Here is a 21,379-nt window from a genome sequence, read left to right as displayed (position 1 = left end):
CAGGTACTTACACTAGTGAGACAATATGTTGCTTACACATGGAGGTCTGGTTTAATTTCACTTGTGAGTATGGTCTCTAGTTGTGACCATTTACCTATAAAAAGCCTCGAGTTTATTTTTCTTTACAGCTGAGTAATATTCCATTATATAAAAGGACCACAATTTTTTTATCCATTCCTTAGTGGATGGATATTTGGGTTGCTCCCACAATTTAGCAATTACAAATTGCGCTGCTGTGAATAGGGGTGCACATATATTGCTGTGATATGGTGTTTTCAGATCTTCTGGGAAGATACCCAGAAGGGGAACAGCTGGGTTGAATGGGACCTCTAGACCTAGTTTGCTGAGGAATCTCCAAACTGATTTCCATAGTAGTTTCACCAGTCTGCATTCCCACCAGCAGTGGAGAAGAGTTCCTATTTCTCCACAGCCTCGCCGCATTTGTTATTGGTGGATTTCTTAATGATAGCCATTCTTACTGGAGTGAGACGAAATCTCAATGTTGTCTTAATTTGAATTCCTCAAATGACTAATGATGTTAAACATTTTCTCATGTATTTATTCAGGCAATTGATATTTACAATTTAATATTACCAGTTCATATTACTGAAATAGTATAGCAATACCTATTGTTTTCACAAATGAGCCAAAATGAATAGCTATGTTCTATGAGAAAACGGAAACAAATACATGACAAATATCTAAGGATGGTTAAATTTCCAAACATAATATAGTTAAAATAAAAACCAAGAAGAAAAGATAAGTTGAAAAGCCCCCACATATTTGGAAATTATCTAATATAGTGTACTTCTAAAAAACCATGAAAGAAATAAAAATTAATAGTGAAAATATGGCATATCAAAAGTTATAAACAAAGGCACATTTTAAAATGACTATATTAAAGCAAAAATTTAAACAAAACTAAATTTGTCATTTAAGCTTCTACTTAAAGAAGCTAATGGTGGTTTGTGTAATCCCAGTTTGAGACAGGAGAATTGCATGTTTGTGGCTAGCCTGGACAATTTATCAAAATAAAAGAATAAAAACTGGCTAGGGATATAGCTCAGTGCTCCCTGGGTTTAATTCCCAATACCCCTAACCCCTAAAAGAGTAGTAAAGAAGCAAGAAGAATATAAATATACCCTTAAAAAAAACCACAGGCAAACTAGATACTCAGAGAATAAAGTTTCTCCAATGCAATAATAAAAGTAGTACAATTATTGGCAGAGACTTAATAAAGTCTGGCCAAAAGAGAAAATGTAAATTAAAACCACAAGAAACTGTTACACACTCCTAGAATGTCTGCAATTAAAAAGAGAAAATCAAATGTTGGTAAGAATATGGAAACAATTCTGGAGGGAATTTAGGTTCTTAGAGAAAGGTTTAAACATTTGTTGTAAAGTTAAATATATATCTACTCTCTGACTCAGCAATTCTACTCTTCAGATATTTTTCCAGGAAAATAAAAACACATGTCCACAAAGAGTTGTATAAGAAAATAAAAAAGAATTAAAGAGTTATATAAAAATGTGCACAGTAGTGAGAGCTGCAGGAGGAGTAGAGCGCTTGCCTGTTATGTGTAAGGTCCTGGGTTAAACCTCAAGCACGATAAGAACAGAACAAAAGAGAATATGCATAGTAGCCTTATTCATAATAGGTAAACGTGGAAAGTGCCTATCAGGAGAATGGACAAAGAAACTGTGGTATATTCACACAATGAAATAATGCTCTTCAATAAAAGGCAAGCTATGATACACCTTACAACATAGATAGATCTCAGATATGTGCTGAGGTGGACACAAAGAAAGTGTATACTGATTTAATATATACAAAATTTTTATACTAATGTACACTGTTAATCAGCAAAAGAGTTAAGGTGGAAGAATGAATGGCAGGAGAAATACAAAAACTGAGATGTTAATGTTCTATTCTACAATAGTGGTATACACTATACATATATAGTGAATACAGAAATATAATTTATTTATCAATGCATATTTATCAATGCTATACAGTTAAAGTTGGTTTGTTTCAATGTATGCAAATTCTGCATTAAGAAACATCTATAAAGCCAGGTATGGGGCATTCCTGTAATTCTAGCACTTGATAGGTGGAGGCAGGAAGATTGCCATGAGTTCAAGGCCAGCCTGCACCACATAGTGAGACACTGCCTCAAAAAAAAAGAAACAAAAAGGGAAAAGAAAAGATTAAAAAAGAAATGCGTATAAAAATAACTGAATGGATATAGTGGACAGACATGCAGATAAAGCAAGAACGGCAGTATGTCACTACTAATTGAAGTTAGGTGATAGGTAGATGGGAGTTCAGTAGACTATCCCTGTACGCTGGATATGTTCAAAATTTCCCATGATACAAAGTTTTTTTTTTTTTTTTTAAAGGAGGGAGAATTCCAGTTTTATTTAATCAAAACAGGATAATCTTACTATCCTAATTAAAATAAGCAATCATGTAAATATGGCTAGTTTACATTAGCAACATTCTAATAAATTGGACTGTTAAATTTAAATGGGGCAATATGTGATATACCATGCTATTTTTGAGTCTTCAAGCAATGATTGCTTTTCACATATAAATTTAGGAAAGTTACAGTTTTGGCTTTTTTTAAACATACAAGTGTTGAAAACTCTGTAATTTCTTAGTGACCTAAAAGAAAAAGTTATTAAAATTAGTGTTAAGTTTATTAACTGACAGAAATATGTTTTCTGTAACCAAAAAATTTACTTTAAATTGGACTTGTTCCTTTTAAATCTATTTGGAGGACACAAGAACAAAAAAAATTCTTATATTTTTAGATGTAGTACACAGTAGGACTATTCTGATTCCTAATTCTACTTTACTATTTTCAATGGCATGTTAAATTCAACTAAGTGCAACTTTTTTATTAATACTCTACAGTATATTTAAATAGGGAGTGTAAAAAATCCCCCATGAAGTTTTTCTACAATCAGTTAAAAAAGATTCATCTTAAGAATTTCTAAAGCTATGACCTGAACACATAATGATATGAAAAACTTCCCCCTTGCCTACAATCAATAACCTGCTAATTTTTACATTCCTCAACACATTGCTGTTCATCCACATGGTGAATTTTATTGTTTAAGAAAGGTTATTATGCAAATTTCAGATTATTCCCACTAATAGAGAAGAATATTTTAAGCCTTCCAATATGAAATATTTCCTGTATGTACAAATTTCTATTACTACTAGTACCATACATACTTGGTGAAGTAGTGAAGCAAATGAAAAGTACCTAGTACTTTCTGTTAATTTCCTAAGGATACATTAATTAGGTGATGTTAAGAAGAATTAACTTTGTATCATACATTGGTTTTTAAAAGTAAGATAAATTTCAAGTATTTTACAAGACAGTTAGAAAGCTTATGGGTTTGCAGCTAAGAGTGGCTCCAGAAACCAAAGCCTAATCTTTTTATTTTTAGACAAAGAAACAAAATCTCAGAAAAGTTAAAGTTGCTTGATTAAGTGCACTGAAGAATTAAAATTTAAAAACATATCTCCTGATTCCTAATCAATCCTTCAAACAATATTACTTTCTTAATATCTGTAGAACAGACAAATACGATTTCTTTTTTATTTCTCATGTGTAATATTTGTTAACTTGTGTATTGGTTTCAGGATTCATTTTATCCTGTTTCAAAACATCACTGCCTTCAGATTACACCTTTCAGCTGTAATACTCCAAGCCGCCACCAGGAGGAGAGTTTGTTTAAGATATAACCAAACCAGGTAAGTCACCAGAGAGAATTAGAACTTTACTTCCAATGTGTCCATTTATTTTGAAGTACTTTTAAAGTAAAGTATTTTTAAACCAGTCACTCCACTGGTACATTTAAAATTTATTTTAGACTGGTCACTATACTAATGGAAGCTGTGCTTTTCTGAACTTTTTGGTTTTTGTATAGTGTAATACAATCTGCAATTTTTATGAAATGTGATCTAAATTGTGCATCTGAAGCAGACTTTAATGGAAAACACTAATTCAAAACAAGCTCAAGATTTATACTGATCAAATAAATTCTTGCTTACCATTTTTGCTTCTGACTGTACTGGTTGAGGGGAAGAAGGACCTGGGATTCCTGGAACACTAGGCACCATGGTGACTGGTCGAACGAGCTACGCAAAACATTGAAAAATAATTTTTATGAAATATTTTCAAAATAATATTTATAGTATAAAAAATAAGGAAAACAAATGAAAAAAATGTCCTCTATATTGGCTTTGGGTAGTATATTCTATTAGTATAGGGTAGTATATTCTATGTTCTATAGATATATAAAACCAGTCACTATTAAGGACTTTGTTGAATTCACTTTCTTATGCCAATCAAGAGGCTTCAACTATATTTTTTATTACTTTACCGAGGCCAGTTTTGCTACAAAGATCTGAACAGACTGAATTTCTCACTCACTGGGACCGCGGCTGGGACATGCACATTGGAACTTGTAATGGATGCAGGAATTGCAACAGGCATGGTCTGTCCATTAGGAAGATGTAACAGAAGAGGAAATGGGCCTGGGACAGGGCTAGGGGAAAAAAAAGAAGAAATCTGAAAAGATTCGTACATATTATTGCTTGAAAATATAACAGTACTATCACTCCATCGTATCACTTAAAAACAAATTTTCTAACCTGCAAAGCAATTAAATTGCATCTTAAATGCAAAGCAAACTGCAAAGTTTAATTATTTTTAAGTGCATCTTAAATGTATAATCTATGTAGCAGTAATAAAGAAATGGGAAAACTTATGCATTTACTTGGGACAATGTCCAATTTTTAAAATTGTAAGAATCACAAGGAATGTCACCATAATGAATTTTATTTATGTTTTGTGTGAAAGACCATGAAAATAAGAGACCACCTTAAATTTATATTCTATGGTGACTTGTTTTTAACTGTTTTAGATCTTTATTTCCCAATCTATTCAACATTTGTATTTTAAAACGGCCACTAAAGTTTTTAAAAAGAAAAGTATGTAGATGACACACAGATACACACAACTAAGATCACAATATAAATAATTCAGTATCTTAGGAAAAATCCTAACGAGAGATTTAACAATTCATAGAGTCAACGACTGATCTGAATCACTTACACAATTGGCCTATTGGAGGATGGTGCCTGGGTGATTACAGTACTTGAGGTTGGTGAAGGTACTGCCTGCTGAATAATTACACTTGAGTCAGAACTTGTGAGCAGCACATTGGGAACCTGTAATGATGCTGGACGAACAATAGCTGATGTGGGCTGTGCAGTTTGTGCCAATGGTACCTCCTATTTAATAATGAGACAAAGCAAGAGTGGTATTTAAAAACGCAAATCAATTCATATACCTTAGTGAACAGAATGTACACATCCCTAAAAGTATCCATAGGACAATACCTAACTCACTAAATATCTAAAGTAAAAGAATATGTTAGAAGCAGCTGTAAAGGTTCAGATGCAATGTTCAATATAAATGTTTTAAAGTCTGGTTTTTAAAAATACAAACTGCATTCCCATCAATTTATTAGTACCATGCCCTTCCCAACTAAGCTATGTCTTCCTATCAGTTTCCAAGGAATTGCCTAGTTCTACTCCCTGTGTAGTACAGACAGGAAGCTATTCCAGAGAGACCATGTCATAGTTAATACAAATTCAATAATAGATGGATCTGCAGTGCCAGAGATTGAATCCAGGGCCTTTGCACTGAGCTACTTCCCCAGCCCTTCTTGTTTTCAGACAGTTTCTTGCTAAATTTTCCAGGCTAGGCTCAAACTTGCAACGTTCCTGCCTCAGTTTCTCAGAGTGATGGAATTATGGGTGCATGCCACCACACCTGACTCCAGCATAGTATGTTCTTTGAAATGGCCTTTATACTGTCACTTACTGTTGAAAGTCTTATTATGCCACACTGAAAGAAGGACAAACCATTAGTACCATTGTAACTTTATTCAGCAAGTTTGAGAATAACATGCCCTCAAAGACTTAACAAAAAGAATGCAATGTACAAGTAAAACAATAAAAATTTCAGACTGTAGTAACTGTTAAGTGGCATAAAGTAATAAACGCAATGTAATAACCAGTGGAAGATTTAATTAAGGGTAATGTACAGTTGGATACTTTAGCTAAAACAGCAAGGGAAGGGAAGCTGCTTTACAAAAAAAATGGCATCTGAACTGATACTAAAAGGATAAGGAAGAGAGCATATTAGAGAGAAGGAAGTTAATATCACATTTACTGTCTTGAGGCAGGAAAAAGCCTGGAATATTTGATGAACATAACAGAGTGGCATAAGATGCAGAAGGATGGGCAGACAAGTCTAGAGCAGAGGGCTTATGCTAAGGAGTCTGAATGATCTTAAATACAACAGTAATCACTGACTGATTTTACGCAGTGAAGATGATTTAATGTATGTTTTAAAAGCCCCCCAAAACTATGAAAAATAGATTTGGGATGGAACCAAATAGTCCAGTAAGAAAGAAATGTTAGCTAGACATGATAGCATGTGTCTATAGTCCCTATGTTAGAAGGGGGTGCACCTGTAGTTCGTAAGTTACTCAGAAGGCCAAACTGGGAATGCAGTGAGACCCTCTTAGAAGGAAAATAAGGGGGCTAAGTATGTAGCTCACCAAGAGTGTGCATGCTTGTTGCCCTGGGTTTGATTTCCTGGCACTGCAAACGAAGGGAGAACAAAGAGGGGGTGGAGAGAAAAAGTGAAAGATTATGATGTCTTGGCCTAGGGTGGTGACACTGAACAAAAAAAAGGTAAGATTCGGGGAAATATTATGGAAACAGTTCTGATAAGATCTGCTATTGGTTTTAGTGTGAAGGAAAAGAAATTGAGGAAGGGAAAAGAAAAAAAGAGGAAAAAAATGGAAACAAAGCTTTTGTAAATAAGGAGGGGAAGAGGGGCTGAAGGGAGGGTAGGGAAATCAAGATGTATCATGTATGGGTACAAATTCCCTATGATAAATGTGATCATTGTGTATATCTAAAATGTACCAATAAACTTAATTAATTAAAAAAATGATCTTAAATTCTTGGCTTGAGCAACTAGATGGATAGACGAAATTTACTGAGATAGGAAAAAATTAGGGGCTCTGATTTAGACGTATTGTTTAAACATATCTATTATACAAGAAAAGACAATGTCAAGATGGAATTGGATAGGAACATAGCAATCTGAAGGAATACCTATGTTGATATAAATTTGGGCGTTACTAATATGTAGACAGTTTTTACAAGTTACAGGTCTGGTTGGAATCACCTAAAAAGAAAATCAAGAAAGAGCAGGAGGGCCAGGACAGATTTTTTACAACCAGGTATCTCTATGTCCTAATGTAAGAGGAGCTAACTATTGAGGGATATAAAAGGAACATCCTTAAAAGATAATAAAGCAGACAAAAACAGTGAAAACTGGCAAGTGTGAATGTTTACTCTCTGCCCACTATATACAGGAAATATTTAACTTTCTTTTTGATTTTCATAGGAGCTCATAGCTAAGAATTTGCCTAGAGTCTCAGAGGAAACTTGGACTTTTTAAGATTTTGGCACTTTCAGAGCTGGTCTAAATGCACTTTGGATAATGAGATGGTCATGAGCCTTTTGGAGGCCAGTGGCAGAATGCTAGGGTTTGGATCTAAAACATCCCAGGTCTAGTGTTTGGAGGTTGGAGGGGGCAGGTCACTGGGGGCATGTCTTTGGAGGGTACATCTCCCTCCTAGCTCCTTCTCTGCTCTTTGCTTCCTGGCTACCTTGATGTGAACAGCTTTCCTCAGCTAGGCCATTCCACCACATTGTTTCTGTGCTGGTGCAGTCTGACCATGTACCAAACCCACTGAGACTGAGCCAAAATAAACTCCTTAAAGTTTCAGATGTTAAGTACAGTATTTTGTCCCAGTGACATGAAAACAGACTAAAACATTCAATAAAGAAGCTCTATACAGTGAGAAATGTTAAGTGTGAAGACACTGGACTGCTCTGTAGAAAAAAATTTTTAAAGGATTTAACAGCGTTTCTAGTAAATGTAATAATGTGGAAACCAACTTATGTCCAAAGAAGTAAATAAACAAACGAACAAACCAACCCCAGGATAATTCATTATGTAAGGCTAATGATAAAATTTAGTTAAACCATTAAGAATTATGATTGTGGGAAGTCTCTAATGACAAGGAAATTTCTAATGCTTATTAATGATGAGTGTTTCAAGCACAATGTAACAGTAAGTTAGGATCTTTGTATCTAGTCTTCTATATAACTATGCACTTACATATTTGTACATACATATGTATATGTGTAGCAAGAAAGCTATTTCAAAATATTAGTAATTCTTATTCAATGATGGGCTAGTAGGTGATTTTTATTTTCTTCTTTGTATTTCTCTGTATTCTTAAAATTTTCATAATTAGAATGTACTTTTATAATCTACAAAATAAAAATCCCAAAGCATCACTAAAATCAAAGCATTTATTCTTGAAAAAGTTTTTTTTTTCTGAACTAATACGCCATTGTATAATACAATGGTGATACTGTATCATAATAATGAAAGAGAAAAATTCTATTGCTTAGTTCAAGAAGAGGCAAGAGGTAAGAAAACTGCAGAAGAAAAAGAACCTCAGGAAAATTCAGTGAGGAGGTTAGCAGGTTTTGGCGACTTCAGTAAGCTCCTGAGAAAGTTTGAAAACATGGACTCCTGCACCAAAGGTTTTCAGTAACAGAGATAAATCTTTAAGGTGCAATATCTGTTTATGAAAAATGTATGACAAAAAAGAAACCAAGTAAATTACCAAGAACATATTTCTGAAAAAAGCTATGCCTCCTCACAAAGAGCTACACCTTCGGTAGGTCCTCCAGGAAAGATTCCAAAAGAAGGTCTTGTCATCATGGGAGCTGCAGTTCTACACAGCCTTTGAACATCTTCTAGGTGGACAAGATATAGAGGCAGAAGATTGATATTAACAATTCTGTGTGTGTCTTGGCTAATGTGTGTATCTGTGTCTTACTTTTAAACAAAAATCTAAAAAGAAAAAAAATTAACAGAAAAAAGCTTATAGAATAAGGACATTAGAAAAAGTTTGTATAGCTATGCATTGTGTTGTCTTTTAAGTCAAATATTATCACAAAAGTCAGAAAGTTAAAAAAAATTAAAACACTTATAAAGTAAAAATTTCCAGTAAGCTAAGGTTAATTTATTATTAAAGGAAATACTCGATAAAAATTTGGTGCAGCCCTAATGGTATACATAAAATCTAGAGTAGCATATGGCAATATCCTAAGCCTTCACATTAGGTCAACAGTCACCCACAGCAATGTGTACTTCTGTGGGCTCCATTGACAGACAAGTGCATTTACATGTTTTTACATCTTTTACACTGTTTTTACTATACCTTTTCTATGTTTAAATATACCAATTCTTACCAATATGTAACAGCTGCCTACAATATTTAGCACAGTAATGTTTTGTACAGGCTTACAACCTAGGAGAAATAGGCTATCTCAGATAGTAGAAGTGTGTATCACACTATTCCATAGGTTTGTGTAAGTATACTATGATGTTTGTACAATGACAAAGTAGTCTACCGATGCATTTTTAGAGTGTATCTCTGTCATTAAGTAATGCATGTCTGTGTAATCCTTATTTCTAGCCCCTCTACCTTGGCAGAAGTGCATTAATATGTTATGGTTTTAGAATAGCATAATCTAAAACAGAAAAGTGTCTCTTTAAATGAATTAATGTCAATGTGTCTCATATGGTGCTCCCAAATAATGTGAGTTCATTCTATACGGTTATGAATGAAACAGTGACCAGGAAGTACCTATAATAATGTTACAAATGTATAACATAGCCCAGGTAACCTCAGGTTATCAGGTTATCCAATGTCATCATCATGGTAATTTTAGCTCCTGCTAGCAACTAGGTATGATAGTTCTTTAATAGTCTAAATACCATCTATCAATTTTTTAGTTATAGTTTTTTCATTAAGCTGTCACTATATAAAAGTAGCTAAAAATAAAGAAGTTAAATTTATGTGTGTGTGTGTGTGTGTGTGTGTGTTTAAACAACAGGTTCCTCTAAAATCACTATTTTTTCTTATAATTTTCAGGTATATTTATTTATAAAGGTGAGGTGCTCTTTTCCTGAAATATTTGAGAATTCACACAACTTTCTACATACAGAACTATTATTATTTTTAAATAGAAAATGAGTCTAGGGGCTGGGGATTTAGCTCAGCAGCACAGTGCCTGCCTGGCAAGTGCAAAGTTGTGAGTTCAATTCCTGGTACTGGAAAAAAAAAAAAAAAAAGTGAGTCTTCACTGGTTGCAGACATGACAGTGACAAGTGACCCACAGCCTCACCTAAACGGCTGTCTGCCCTGAACTTTCCCAGCCTACTGAATGTAGAAGAACCATGTCTAGTGAAGCACAGGTGTTAAAAATCAGGCTTTAAATGATAAGAAAAAAGAGTATTTTAAAATAAACATCAAGTTCATCTCCCAATTCCCCCAGTGATTATGGCAGTTGAATAATACCAACAAAGTAGTTATTAGTGTATAGCTATTGGCCTTTTGTCCAGCAGCTAGCCTAATATCGCCCCATTCTCTTCCTCCCTCCATACATAACCCCTACCAAGCACACCATCAGCAACATGCTTGTATCTCCTGGATCTTCTCCGGTTCCTCTCATCCTCTGCTTAGCCCCTACTTAGCATTTATCTTACAGGTTTTCTCAAAAAAGCCTGCTTGGCTATTGACTGGGTTTGGTCTCCCCATTTCATATCCCCATAAACACTCATGTACTTCATTTCATGACACTTCTTTAACAAATAGCATTTGTCACATACAAAACTATTACAAACTGACACTGAATTACACAAATTTAAAATATGTCAAATTTAATGTACCAACATTTTATAGAGATTAAATAAATTTTACTTGAGGTTCCAATTTTCTCCCTTTGTATTTCACAAAAAATGTATTTATTTCTAACCTTTTCATCACTGGTAGTAGACTCTGGATGAGGTAAAGGGCTATCCTGATGAGTTGTTTCTACAACAGAAGGTTCCTCAATTTTGCTTCTTATGATGGGTGTTGCAAGAGGGGACAAGTCTAAAGGCATCTAATATAAACAATAAAGAAAATATTAGAAGTTCAAAAATAGCCAATTAGTATGTCTAAATGAAGAAACCAGGAAATGCAAACTATCACTGCTTTTGCATCAATATTCTTTTTCAATTTCATGATTAATAACATACTTTTTTAATGTCATCTTCTGAAGCCTTCTTGAATTCATTCTCAAATGGACTTGCCAACTCATTAAACAAACCCACTTCTTCACAGTTTTTCAAGAATCTTGTTGGTGTTGGAGTCTGATCTGAAATAAATACCAAGAAGTAACCACACAGATTTAAACATCAGGTAAAGACCTTAAAGTATAATTAGTTAATTAACAAACTAGCAGAATTGGTTTTGTCAGTTGTTAATTCTCTTTGGAAAGACCTCTTCCTTTAAAGCAAACAAAATTTGGTTAAGTTTTTGTTGCACTGCAAGATACTTCCTCCAACTTTTTATAAACGGTAAGAGTATGAAAAGAAGTCATTTTTGTTCTTCAATCCACTCCTTCTCTGAGTAGAGTGGCATAAAGATACTCTACTCAAGAGATAATTATCAGTATCTAACACTGCGATAAGAATTTTTAAAACTTTACATTTATTAAACATTATGGTTGTTTGAATACATGCAATTTGGGGACAACTAAGATAAGAGCATGTATGTCTGTTTTAACTTGTCCTTTTAGTTGTCATAACCTACTATAAAAGCAAGCTTAATATAAAATAGAATCTTTAGTAGGTCGATTAAAATACTACAAAGAAAGAGGCCTAAAAAATACCAAACAAACCTTTACTATTATCAGAAAATTGAATTTCTGATCAAATTAAATTAAAATTTTCTATTTTAATGCATCTTATCAGACTGATATGGGGTAAATGTGAGGAATCACATGGCGGAAGAATGCTCTACCTTAATTTCTAAACAGTGGAGGAAAAGTCAACTCTACTTCCTTACAATTGGAAATATTTCAACTGTACTTGAATATATATTCACGTTACGTATATTAACATATGTACTGAGTGTTCATGCATTGCCTACAGGTCAAATGCCAGCTGAGGTCCACGTTGAATGAGAAACAGCAAATGTATAAATTCTTTATTTTTATTTTTATTACTTTCAAGGTTCTTTTTTTGCCCTACAGTTGTAAGTATATTCAAATTATATTTACATTTTATGTATTTTAGAGTATCAGTTTTGGGCTGGGGATATAGCTCAGTGGTATAAGTGCCTGCCTGGCAAGCACAAGGTCCTGAGTTCGATTCCCAGTACCCAAAAAAACAAAAAAACAAACAAAGAAAGTAGAGTATTAGTTTTATGGATTATATCAGAAATTTAGCATAAAGTAAATAAAAGCACTCTAATGGGATAATTCCTGGTTGAAGGTATCAAAATATTTTGTGAAATTAAAATTCCTGTTTAGGGCTGGGGATATAGCTCAGTGGCATAAGCATCTGCCTGGCAAGTGCAAGATCCTGAGTTCAATCCCTGGTACCAAATAAATAAATAAATAAATAAATAAATAAATAAAAAATTCCTACTTGTTAACTACTGTGTTCTCACAGTGGGCATTACTATTTTATCTTTGTCTTTCACATGTGTACCCAGAGCCCTAATATTTTTACTATTTATAAATATACTTAATACTAAAATGACCCAATTGTCATACACATTAGACATAATGTGGGCCAGTCTTAGACACATATTAGTAATACCAAAATTGCTACAGGGATTCCATTTTATAATTTTATCTATTAATTTGTAATGTACACTGACTTCTACCATCCAAAAGATGTCCAAAATTATGTAGTAGAAAGGATCTCATGTTCATGTGTCACCGTAAGTCCTTCATGACTAAATTAGTAAGTCAAATATAAACTTGACTCTTCTATTCACACTCAAAGGATTTGTCGAAGTTTACTAGGAGGTTTTTAACTTACACTAAATGTAGGAAAAAGTAACAAAATGTGTACGCATAAACCATTTTGTCCATTATTTTTGGAACCATCAAGACTTGAGAATATAGGCACAATAATAGTATAACATGCAGATTGAATATGGTCAATGATAGTCAAATATGTATCATATATATCAGGCATTTTATTTATATAATAGTAAACTATTCATCATGTTAGTAAAAAATGTTCAAGTATCATATTCAAACTATAATCAAACAAGAAAATAATTTCTAGAGACCAACTTAAAAACATTTGTAAGTTAAAAAGTTACACAGATGCTGGGTGGTTGGTACATGCCTGTAATCCCAGCACTCCAGAGGCTGAGGCAAGAAGATCACTGTAAGTTTGAGACCAGTTTGGGCTACCCAGGGAGCTCAAGGCCAGCCTGAACTACACAGAGAAACCCTGTCTTAAAAAAAAATTTTTTTTTTAAATAGAGGGAGGATGCTCTAAGGCAGTAAAAGTTTCAGGGAAACAAAGACATTCAAGACTGAGCTTTTCCAGGTTGCTGTTATTTTACTCATCTGCCCTATTTCCCCTGCCTTCTTTCTTGGTTCTAGCTCTAAATTTAAGATGCAGAATATTCAAAGAACTGTGTACCTCACTCTTCTTCGCTTCGTTTCACTTACAGAACTGAAAATATGTTAAAAGTTCTCTCACATGAATTGTTTTTAATAAATTACCAACTTCTGAATACCTCCTATTTATTACAAAAATTTTGATACTGGAAGAATCATCCAATACTGTCTTATCATCTATCCAAAGCACTGTATATGACAATTTGATCTCTACAGAGTAACAATCTATAATTATGAATTATACAATATTTAGATATAGGTCCAGACTTGAAAATAGTGTAAGCTAAGATTCATTAGAGAAAAGAATTTTGAGTTTACCTGAATATTTATGATCTGCAAATCTGTGATTGTGGTAAAAAAGGCCTAAAATTTATATAAAACTTGATATAAAACTTTATCACAACGCTTATATAGATAACACACAGTTTACATAAATTGTACATAATATGTCTGTATATATATATTCAGATATGTGTGTGTATATATTTAGTATATACTTAAACACTAGTACAGGAAGCTAGTACAGCATGGAACAATAACCAATACATGAACCAGGTTTTTCTTTTCAAGTATTAGCAAAATAATCATCTGTTTAGATGATAATATGGCCACAGGGTCAACAGACACAAAAAAATTAACTGAATTTAGGTCTCCTTTATTGAGAGTATTTTACTAATAAAAATGTTTACTCTGAAAAAAATTATATATACAGAATAACAAAATTCTAATGAACAAGTCTGTTAACTGCTCTAATAGGAGGAGGGTGATCATTTTCTCTCTTCACATAGCCTTGTCAACCAGGTATAGACAGCTAAAAGAAATACTGACTAAATATCGTATTAGATCAATTATCAGTTATATGTAAACTTTGTAGATCGTATGAATGTTCCCAGGGTTCTGATTAAACTCCATAAAATTGGCAATGAACTTTATATTTGAAAACTATATAACACAGTGATATGAATGATCAAAAAGAAACACGGAAATGTAATGAGTAAAATATATGTTGCCAACATTTACTGTAAACGAAGTCATTGGAATATCACCAGACTATAATATTTACAGAGAATACACAAAAACTGTGCACATTCCAGGTGAAATATGTATATAAGCTATTAATAAAAGCATATACTAACCAGCCACAATGACACTGTCATTACGTGCTGGACCAAATTTCAGTGTCATCTCATGTTTATGTTTATGGACAGCCAAATGATCCTCGTTGGTAAAACGCTGTGGCAAAAAGTTTTAAAATACAGTTAAGATTTTCAATTTGATCAAGTAAGTAAAATGATAAGGAAATTCATTTCAACAACACGTAAGACCACCATTAACAGTGAAACAGTAATTTGTAAACTACGAAAGAATTTGTCAATATAGATAAGCATACCAGGTTTCAAATAATCATAGAAAACCCATTACCCAAGAAATGATACAAATATATTACAAAATAATATGTTATTTGACAGCATTTAAAACCTGAAGAAACTTCATATAAATTTCATTTGGATACTAAAAACAGACCACTGTTAATTTTTTTTTTTTTTGTCATACTGGAGTACAAATATATACTCCATGGTACAATGATTTTTGAAGAAAGCACTACATTTACCTAAGGTTACTTACCACTTTTTAAATGAGAATTTCCTTTAAAAATTGTTACTCCTACACAGATTAAAAAATAAATCAAGCTTTATGTTACCAGATAAAATGAATGTTTTTGCTATAATCCAGCAAAGAAACAGCAACCATTACAATAAATGAATTCATGGGGCTGGGGATTTAGCTCAGCGGCAAAGCGCCTGCCTGGCAAGCGCAAGGTTGTGAGTTCGGTTCCCGGTACTGGAGAAAAACCAAAAAACAACAACAACAACAACAACAAAAAAACCAAACAATAAATGAATTCATTTTAAAATCAAATATTTATCTTAAATGTAAATAGTGATTTTTAAAATCACAGTTTTTATTTTAAAATAAAGCAAAAATATTTTTAAAGCTATTATATTTTTTCTTACATTTAACTGGCTATGCTCTGTGTATCAAAGGGGACATTTATGATTACAAAATAATAAATGCACTGTTTGAATATGTGTGTCTAGAAACCAGCCTTTATGAAGATATTCCTTATTTATAATTGAAAATAGGAAGCATTTACTATTTGTTATTTCAGAGCAATTTTTTGCCTACTTCCTTGTTCAGAGCAGTACTTTTAAAATGTTAAATTATCAGATTTAAATTAATTCTTTAATCCATAATTTTACAGAGTAACAACTGAATTATATATACTTGAACTTGTTTACCCAAACCATCAAAATGGATCCCTTCTCTTGCGATCTCCTTCTCTTAACTAATTCACTATGTCCTTCCATACAACTAGTAGTATCAGCTGTAGGCTAACCTTAAAACAGTGAAATATTTTTCCCATTTCTTCTTTTTTTGCATATTTTTAAAAAATGGTAAAGCCCATTAGACCTTAGAGGTTAAAACCCCACTTGTATCCATTATACTATGCAAAACACTTTGGTGACAGCATCTATTACAATATTATAGTGATACATTCATGTCTGTCTTTTTAAGTAGGCAGGCCTCCTACTACTGTCTTCCAAATTTAGTATAAAGTACTCAAATGCTAACTGAAAGAACTAGCTTCTTACAATAAAAGAACTGAATCTTACAGATCAATAACAGGAGAAAAATGACAAAAAAGTGAGTGACACTAATAAGATAGAAGAGTATCAATACTATATGAATCTTTCATTAAATTATCTTTTTCTCTTAATTCAATGCAGTCCATCCATGAAATACCTCATACTTAGGTATATTAAAAAAGGATTTAGTAGCAAGAGATTTTAGGTACATTCTTTTGCTAGTTTCTCTAGATTTCTCTCTGAAGTGTTAGATAAACAAAATATTTTAAATTGTAAAAGTGTGTTTGAAATTTAAAATTTACATCTATGAAGTATGCTAAAGCTAAAATTAAAATTAAAATAGAATAATGTCATTGGTTACTAGTGAGAAAAAATTATCTGTATTACCACTAAATTGGTGCTTTAAAACCATTTTTACAAGAACCTTTAACTTCCTAGGAAATAGTATTTCAGTCTAAACTGAGACTCTACCATTTCTGTTCTCAGCAAGATTTAACAATGGATGTTAATATTAGACAGGTTATATTTTGATCTGTAATGGTTACAAGGTGGTATCATAACATGAGATTATTTTAAGTATCTTAGGGAACAAATATAGCCCAAAAATCATACAATTTCCAAGATTGGAGTGCTCATTCTGAAAATACCGTGAGTGAGAACTAAGCTAATAGTAAAAATTTAAAAAAAAATACTGATTTTTAGCCTTTAAAAACATTTTGGCAAAATATATGAATATGTATATATATATTTTTATCCAGTAATTCCAGTTATAAAAATGTATTTTAAGAAATGAATAAGAGATGCACACACAGGGTTATGTAGAAAGATATGCATCATAATACTTCTGATAGTACTGGAATTAATTTAAAAGTTCCTAACAGAGAAATGAGTAATAAATTATGGTAAATGGTCTAGCAAAGAACACTGCAATCATTTAAAAAATGTTTTTAATTAACACACAATAAGTTCATAATACATATAATGCCATCCAAATATAAACAGAGCACAAAACAGTGCAACATCATCTTAAATTTGTTTTAGGAATAAAAGAGGAGCATGATTTAGGAAATGCTCTAAAATATTAACCAAAATTCTCTTGAGATTTTATTTGTCCTTTTAAACTTGTTAACATTTCTTACGGTTCTTTTGTCTTACATTTATTTGTATTTCTAGAATTTTTTTTAAAAAAAATTTTATTAGTACATGTTCACAATACATGATGATTATATTCATTTGGGGAGTTGATAAATGTACATGACACATCTTAATTCTTTTTATGTCCCCTTATCTCCATCCTCACTCCTCCTCCCTCCATTCCTTTGTCCTTTTGTAATTTAGAGGAAACAGAAAACTGTTACTCTTGTTTTGAGACAGGTCTCACTATACTGTGCAGGCTGGCCCCAAATTCATGATCCTCCTGACGCCTGAGCTTACAGGCATACAGCACAACTCCTGGCTTTAAAACTTTTTTTTAAATGTTGAGAAAAAATACACATACACAGAGATCTGCATTCAAATAATCACATGTTGACATTTGCGCATGCTATTTAGGGGTATCTCATACGTATGTTATATAAGAGTAAGCTTGAGTTCAAGCCGAGCTCTAAAATTTTCCAGCTGTGTGACTCAGACTCGAATATTTTGTCTCCAGTTTGGTTGCTTGCCTGTACAATGTGGCTAAAGCATTCACTTCGTAGGGGTGTTACAAGGATTAAGTGACAATTTACAAAGTTCTTAGCACCTGTGACTGGCTAAAAAAAAATGCTATCATTGTAAATGTTTTCATTATTACGACTACTATATGAACCTTTATTCCTCAAATTCTTTTAGAGAAAAGTTGGGGCACAGATAAGTAAGACATATGGTAAGCATTTGATAAATATCTGGAAGCCCTATTCTGTGGTTCATAACTAACTTTTGCATGGTTGTGCATGCAGTTGTTTTTTGCTATTCTGTTTTACATAAAATTTCTGCTTTAGAAAACAATTAAATTTATAGAAAAGTAGAAAAGACAGCTCAGAAAGTTCCTATAAGGTCTTTGACCAGTCAGTGTTTTCTCTTTGCATTACTGTGGTAGATTGGTCAAAATGAAGAAAACAACATTAATATCTTCTTATCAACTAAACTCCAGGCATTGGTAATGTAAACTTTAAAATTAGCTTAACTAGTCTCAGGTTCTAAATGCCTTTTTGCTATGTCTCTGAATTTAAACTATCTCTGAAAACTAGGACAAGGACTGATAGCTGCCCTCTACTACCTATTTCTCTTTTCCTTTGATGGTAAAGTTTTGAATTTCAAGAGCACTTAGCCAGGTTTTCTAGGCTTCTTTGCAGTTAGGTGGCCAGGTGACTGAATTCTGGCCAGAAGGAATGAGTGAGGCCAGGGATATAGCTCAGTGGCGTAAGTGCCTGCCTGGCAAGCATAAGGTCCTGTGTTTGATTCCCAGTACAAAAAAAAAAAACCAAAAAAACAACAAACAAAGTACAAAAGGAATGAGTGAAAATTAGGTATGCATTATTCCCAGTTAATGACCTAAAATGGTGGGGATGTATATGCTCTGCTTCTGTTTCTGTCCCCTTATTACTGCAAGGACTTGACAGCAACTGATGCAGCCTATTGGAGAGAAAACAGAAGCCCCATGTTGAGGACTTCTGGAACTTCTACTTCTTGTTAATTACATAGGAGACAAAGTTTATGTTGTAATTTGTGTTAACCAGTGCTGTAAGTAATACAAAGGACTAAAAACTTGACACCCCTTAGGCAATTTAAAAGAATGTGCTATTGCCTCTACCAGTAATTTCTTTTGTTTAAAAACATGCTTGTACATTTAAGTTTCCATAAGCGTTTCTATCTCTATTTGAATCTTCCATATCTCTCCAATCTTATTAGAAATGAACTGTTCAAGGTTCAATCTGAGGCCAGTTCTGCCACTTGAGCACTGGATGCCATCCTTTTCTTACCTACTTAAGGACCTCGTTCCTCCAACAGTACTTCTCTCTGCAATGACAAACAATCCATAACATTCCCATCTTAAAATGCAAAACAAGCAAACTCCAGTGATGTATCTCACTGTTCCCTTTAAGCTACACTCCAAGAACTACCTGTTTTACAGTCTCTCTACTTCTGATTCTTCCTATTCTCTCTTCAACCTAACCACACAGTTGTCCCTGCTATTTTACTGAAACTGCTCTTACTAAAGTCTTCCAAAATCTTTATTATTCCTAAATCTAACAGTAAATACTGAATTCTCATTTTATCTTATCACAAAATGACATTTTCCTCTTAACTCTGAAATATCTTTCCCACTTGTCTTCCACAATACAATTTTCTTCCCTGGCTACTGTCTTAGCTTTCCCCTTTTTCTGAGTGTTAACACTGAAGTGCCCAAAAGCTTTGTTTTCTTTCTTCTTTATGATTTTAACATAGAAGCAAAACTAGGTATATATGAGAATATAGATTATAAGACAAATGTAAGTATGATAAACCTTGACAATGTGATAATACAATAATTATCAGATAGCAAAGGATGTAAAAGGGCAGATGTGAAAAGAATTAATGTTAATTTCTTTGATAGTGGGGAGTCTAAAAATCTAATTTATTACTATTTTTTGTATATATTTATTTACTATTAGGTCTTTGAAGAAACACTCTCTTATCTTATAGTACATATAGTCTAATGTCTTGAAATTGATTTTCCTTCTGTTTAAATAAATTATGCCTTCTATTAAAAATGGCATGTTAATCTCAAAATAATAGATACCATTCTACTCACTTCAAGCAGAAAAGCACTAGGACAAGGAAGTAGATAAGGGCTGTTTGAGTCTCCAAGAATGACTCCTGGAACATATGGCAAAACTGGTCACTGTCCAAAAACTGGTTCTAGAAACAAATTGCATTAGCTGTTGCTATAGTTTGGATTTTGACTGTCCTTCAAAAACCCAAGTGTTAAAAAGGTTCCCAAAGTGGCGCTACTGGGAGTGGTGGAACCTTTGAGAGGTGGGTCCTTAAGTTGGTGGGATTGTTCCTGTGAAAGGGACTATGAGACTCTAGCATCTTCTTCCTCCATCTTCTGGCTCAGGATGTGGTTTTTCTTTGCCTTCCACTCTTACCAAATGGTGCTACCTTTCACAGGCCCAAAGCAACAAGGCTAGTCATCACGGACTGGAACCCTCAAACCTGTGAACCCAAATACACCTTTCTTCTTTGAAATTGGTACCTTAGATATTTTGTCATAGTGACTAACCTCTATAATCATGGGATTACAAATGATGTTATTTGTTCAATCCAAACCAGCAAAATGGATGACTTGAATAGTACCACCTCTCTTCATTTAACTCAGTACTAAGTCTAAGAAGTGAAAGTAAATCTGACTTAGCAGAAAGACTAAGTCTGGTTGGTGGAACCTGAAGTCATAGTCAAAATTCTAGCAACAAAAGATTCTGAGAATTGTGCTTTTTAAGGTCTCTTCATAGAAAAATGTTATCATATACGTCTCCAAAATAGATGTTGTATGAGTCTATTTTGATCTTCACTGTCACTACCCAGCACCAAACCCTTATATTCCATCTCTCATCTGGACTATTGACAGCCTCTAGTCTTCCTGTGTCCACTTTACCTAAGGAATGGCTTCTCAATGCTCTGTGAATAAAAGCTAAACACCTTATTACAGTCTATCAAGCCCTACAGGACATTATCTTCTTCTTCTTCCCACTTCTGACTGTTCTCTTATCTGCTCCTCACTGATCATTACATCTTCTAACTACAACAGAAATACATATAAGGCTTGCACTCACTCTGTTTTCATGTCTTTGGTTCAACTGTCACCTTATCAGAAAAGCATTTCTTGACCAATCTACTTAAAATGGCATCAATCCTGATAACTCCCTTTTTACTCTGCTCAACAACATTAGAAACAATGTAAATTAAAATCATGAGATACCACTACACATCCATCAGAATTACTGAAAAGCCAAACAATCTTTAAAAATGAGAACTAAGGCCAGGTGTGGTGGCGCATGCCTGTAATCCCAGCACTCGGGAGGCTGAGGCAGAAGGATCATTGCAAGTTCAAG

At 33.4% G+C, this 21,379-nt stretch overlaps 1 protein-coding gene across 1 annotated transcript in view; it reads right to left on the bottom strand.

Moving 5' to 3' along the window:
• Atf2 (activating transcription factor 2) overlaps window positions 1-21,379 on the bottom strand; it is a 78,656-nt gene that overhangs the window by 33,831 nt on the left and 23,446 nt on the right. Inside the window, 6 exon segments of the mRNA XM_005393172.2 lie at window positions 4,066-4,152; window positions 4,448-4,562; window positions 5,132-5,310; window positions 11,005-11,133; window positions 11,270-11,388; window positions 14,796-14,892. Of these exon segments, the coding sequence (XP_005393229.2) occupies window positions 4,066-4,152; window positions 4,448-4,562; window positions 5,132-5,310; window positions 11,005-11,133; window positions 11,270-11,388; window positions 14,796-14,892 (726 nt within the window).

The sequence above is a fragment of the Chinchilla lanigera genome, unplaced genomic scaffold (assembly GCF_000276665.1).
Source record: "Chinchilla lanigera isolate Chin_1 unplaced genomic scaffold, ChiLan1.0 scaffold00048, whole genome shotgun sequence".
Taxonomy (NCBI): Eukaryota; Metazoa; Chordata; class Mammalia; order Rodentia; family Chinchillidae; genus Chinchilla; species Chinchilla lanigera.
Note: the sequence above shows the minus strand (reverse complement) of the source record. Positions and strands in the feature narration are given on the sequence as shown.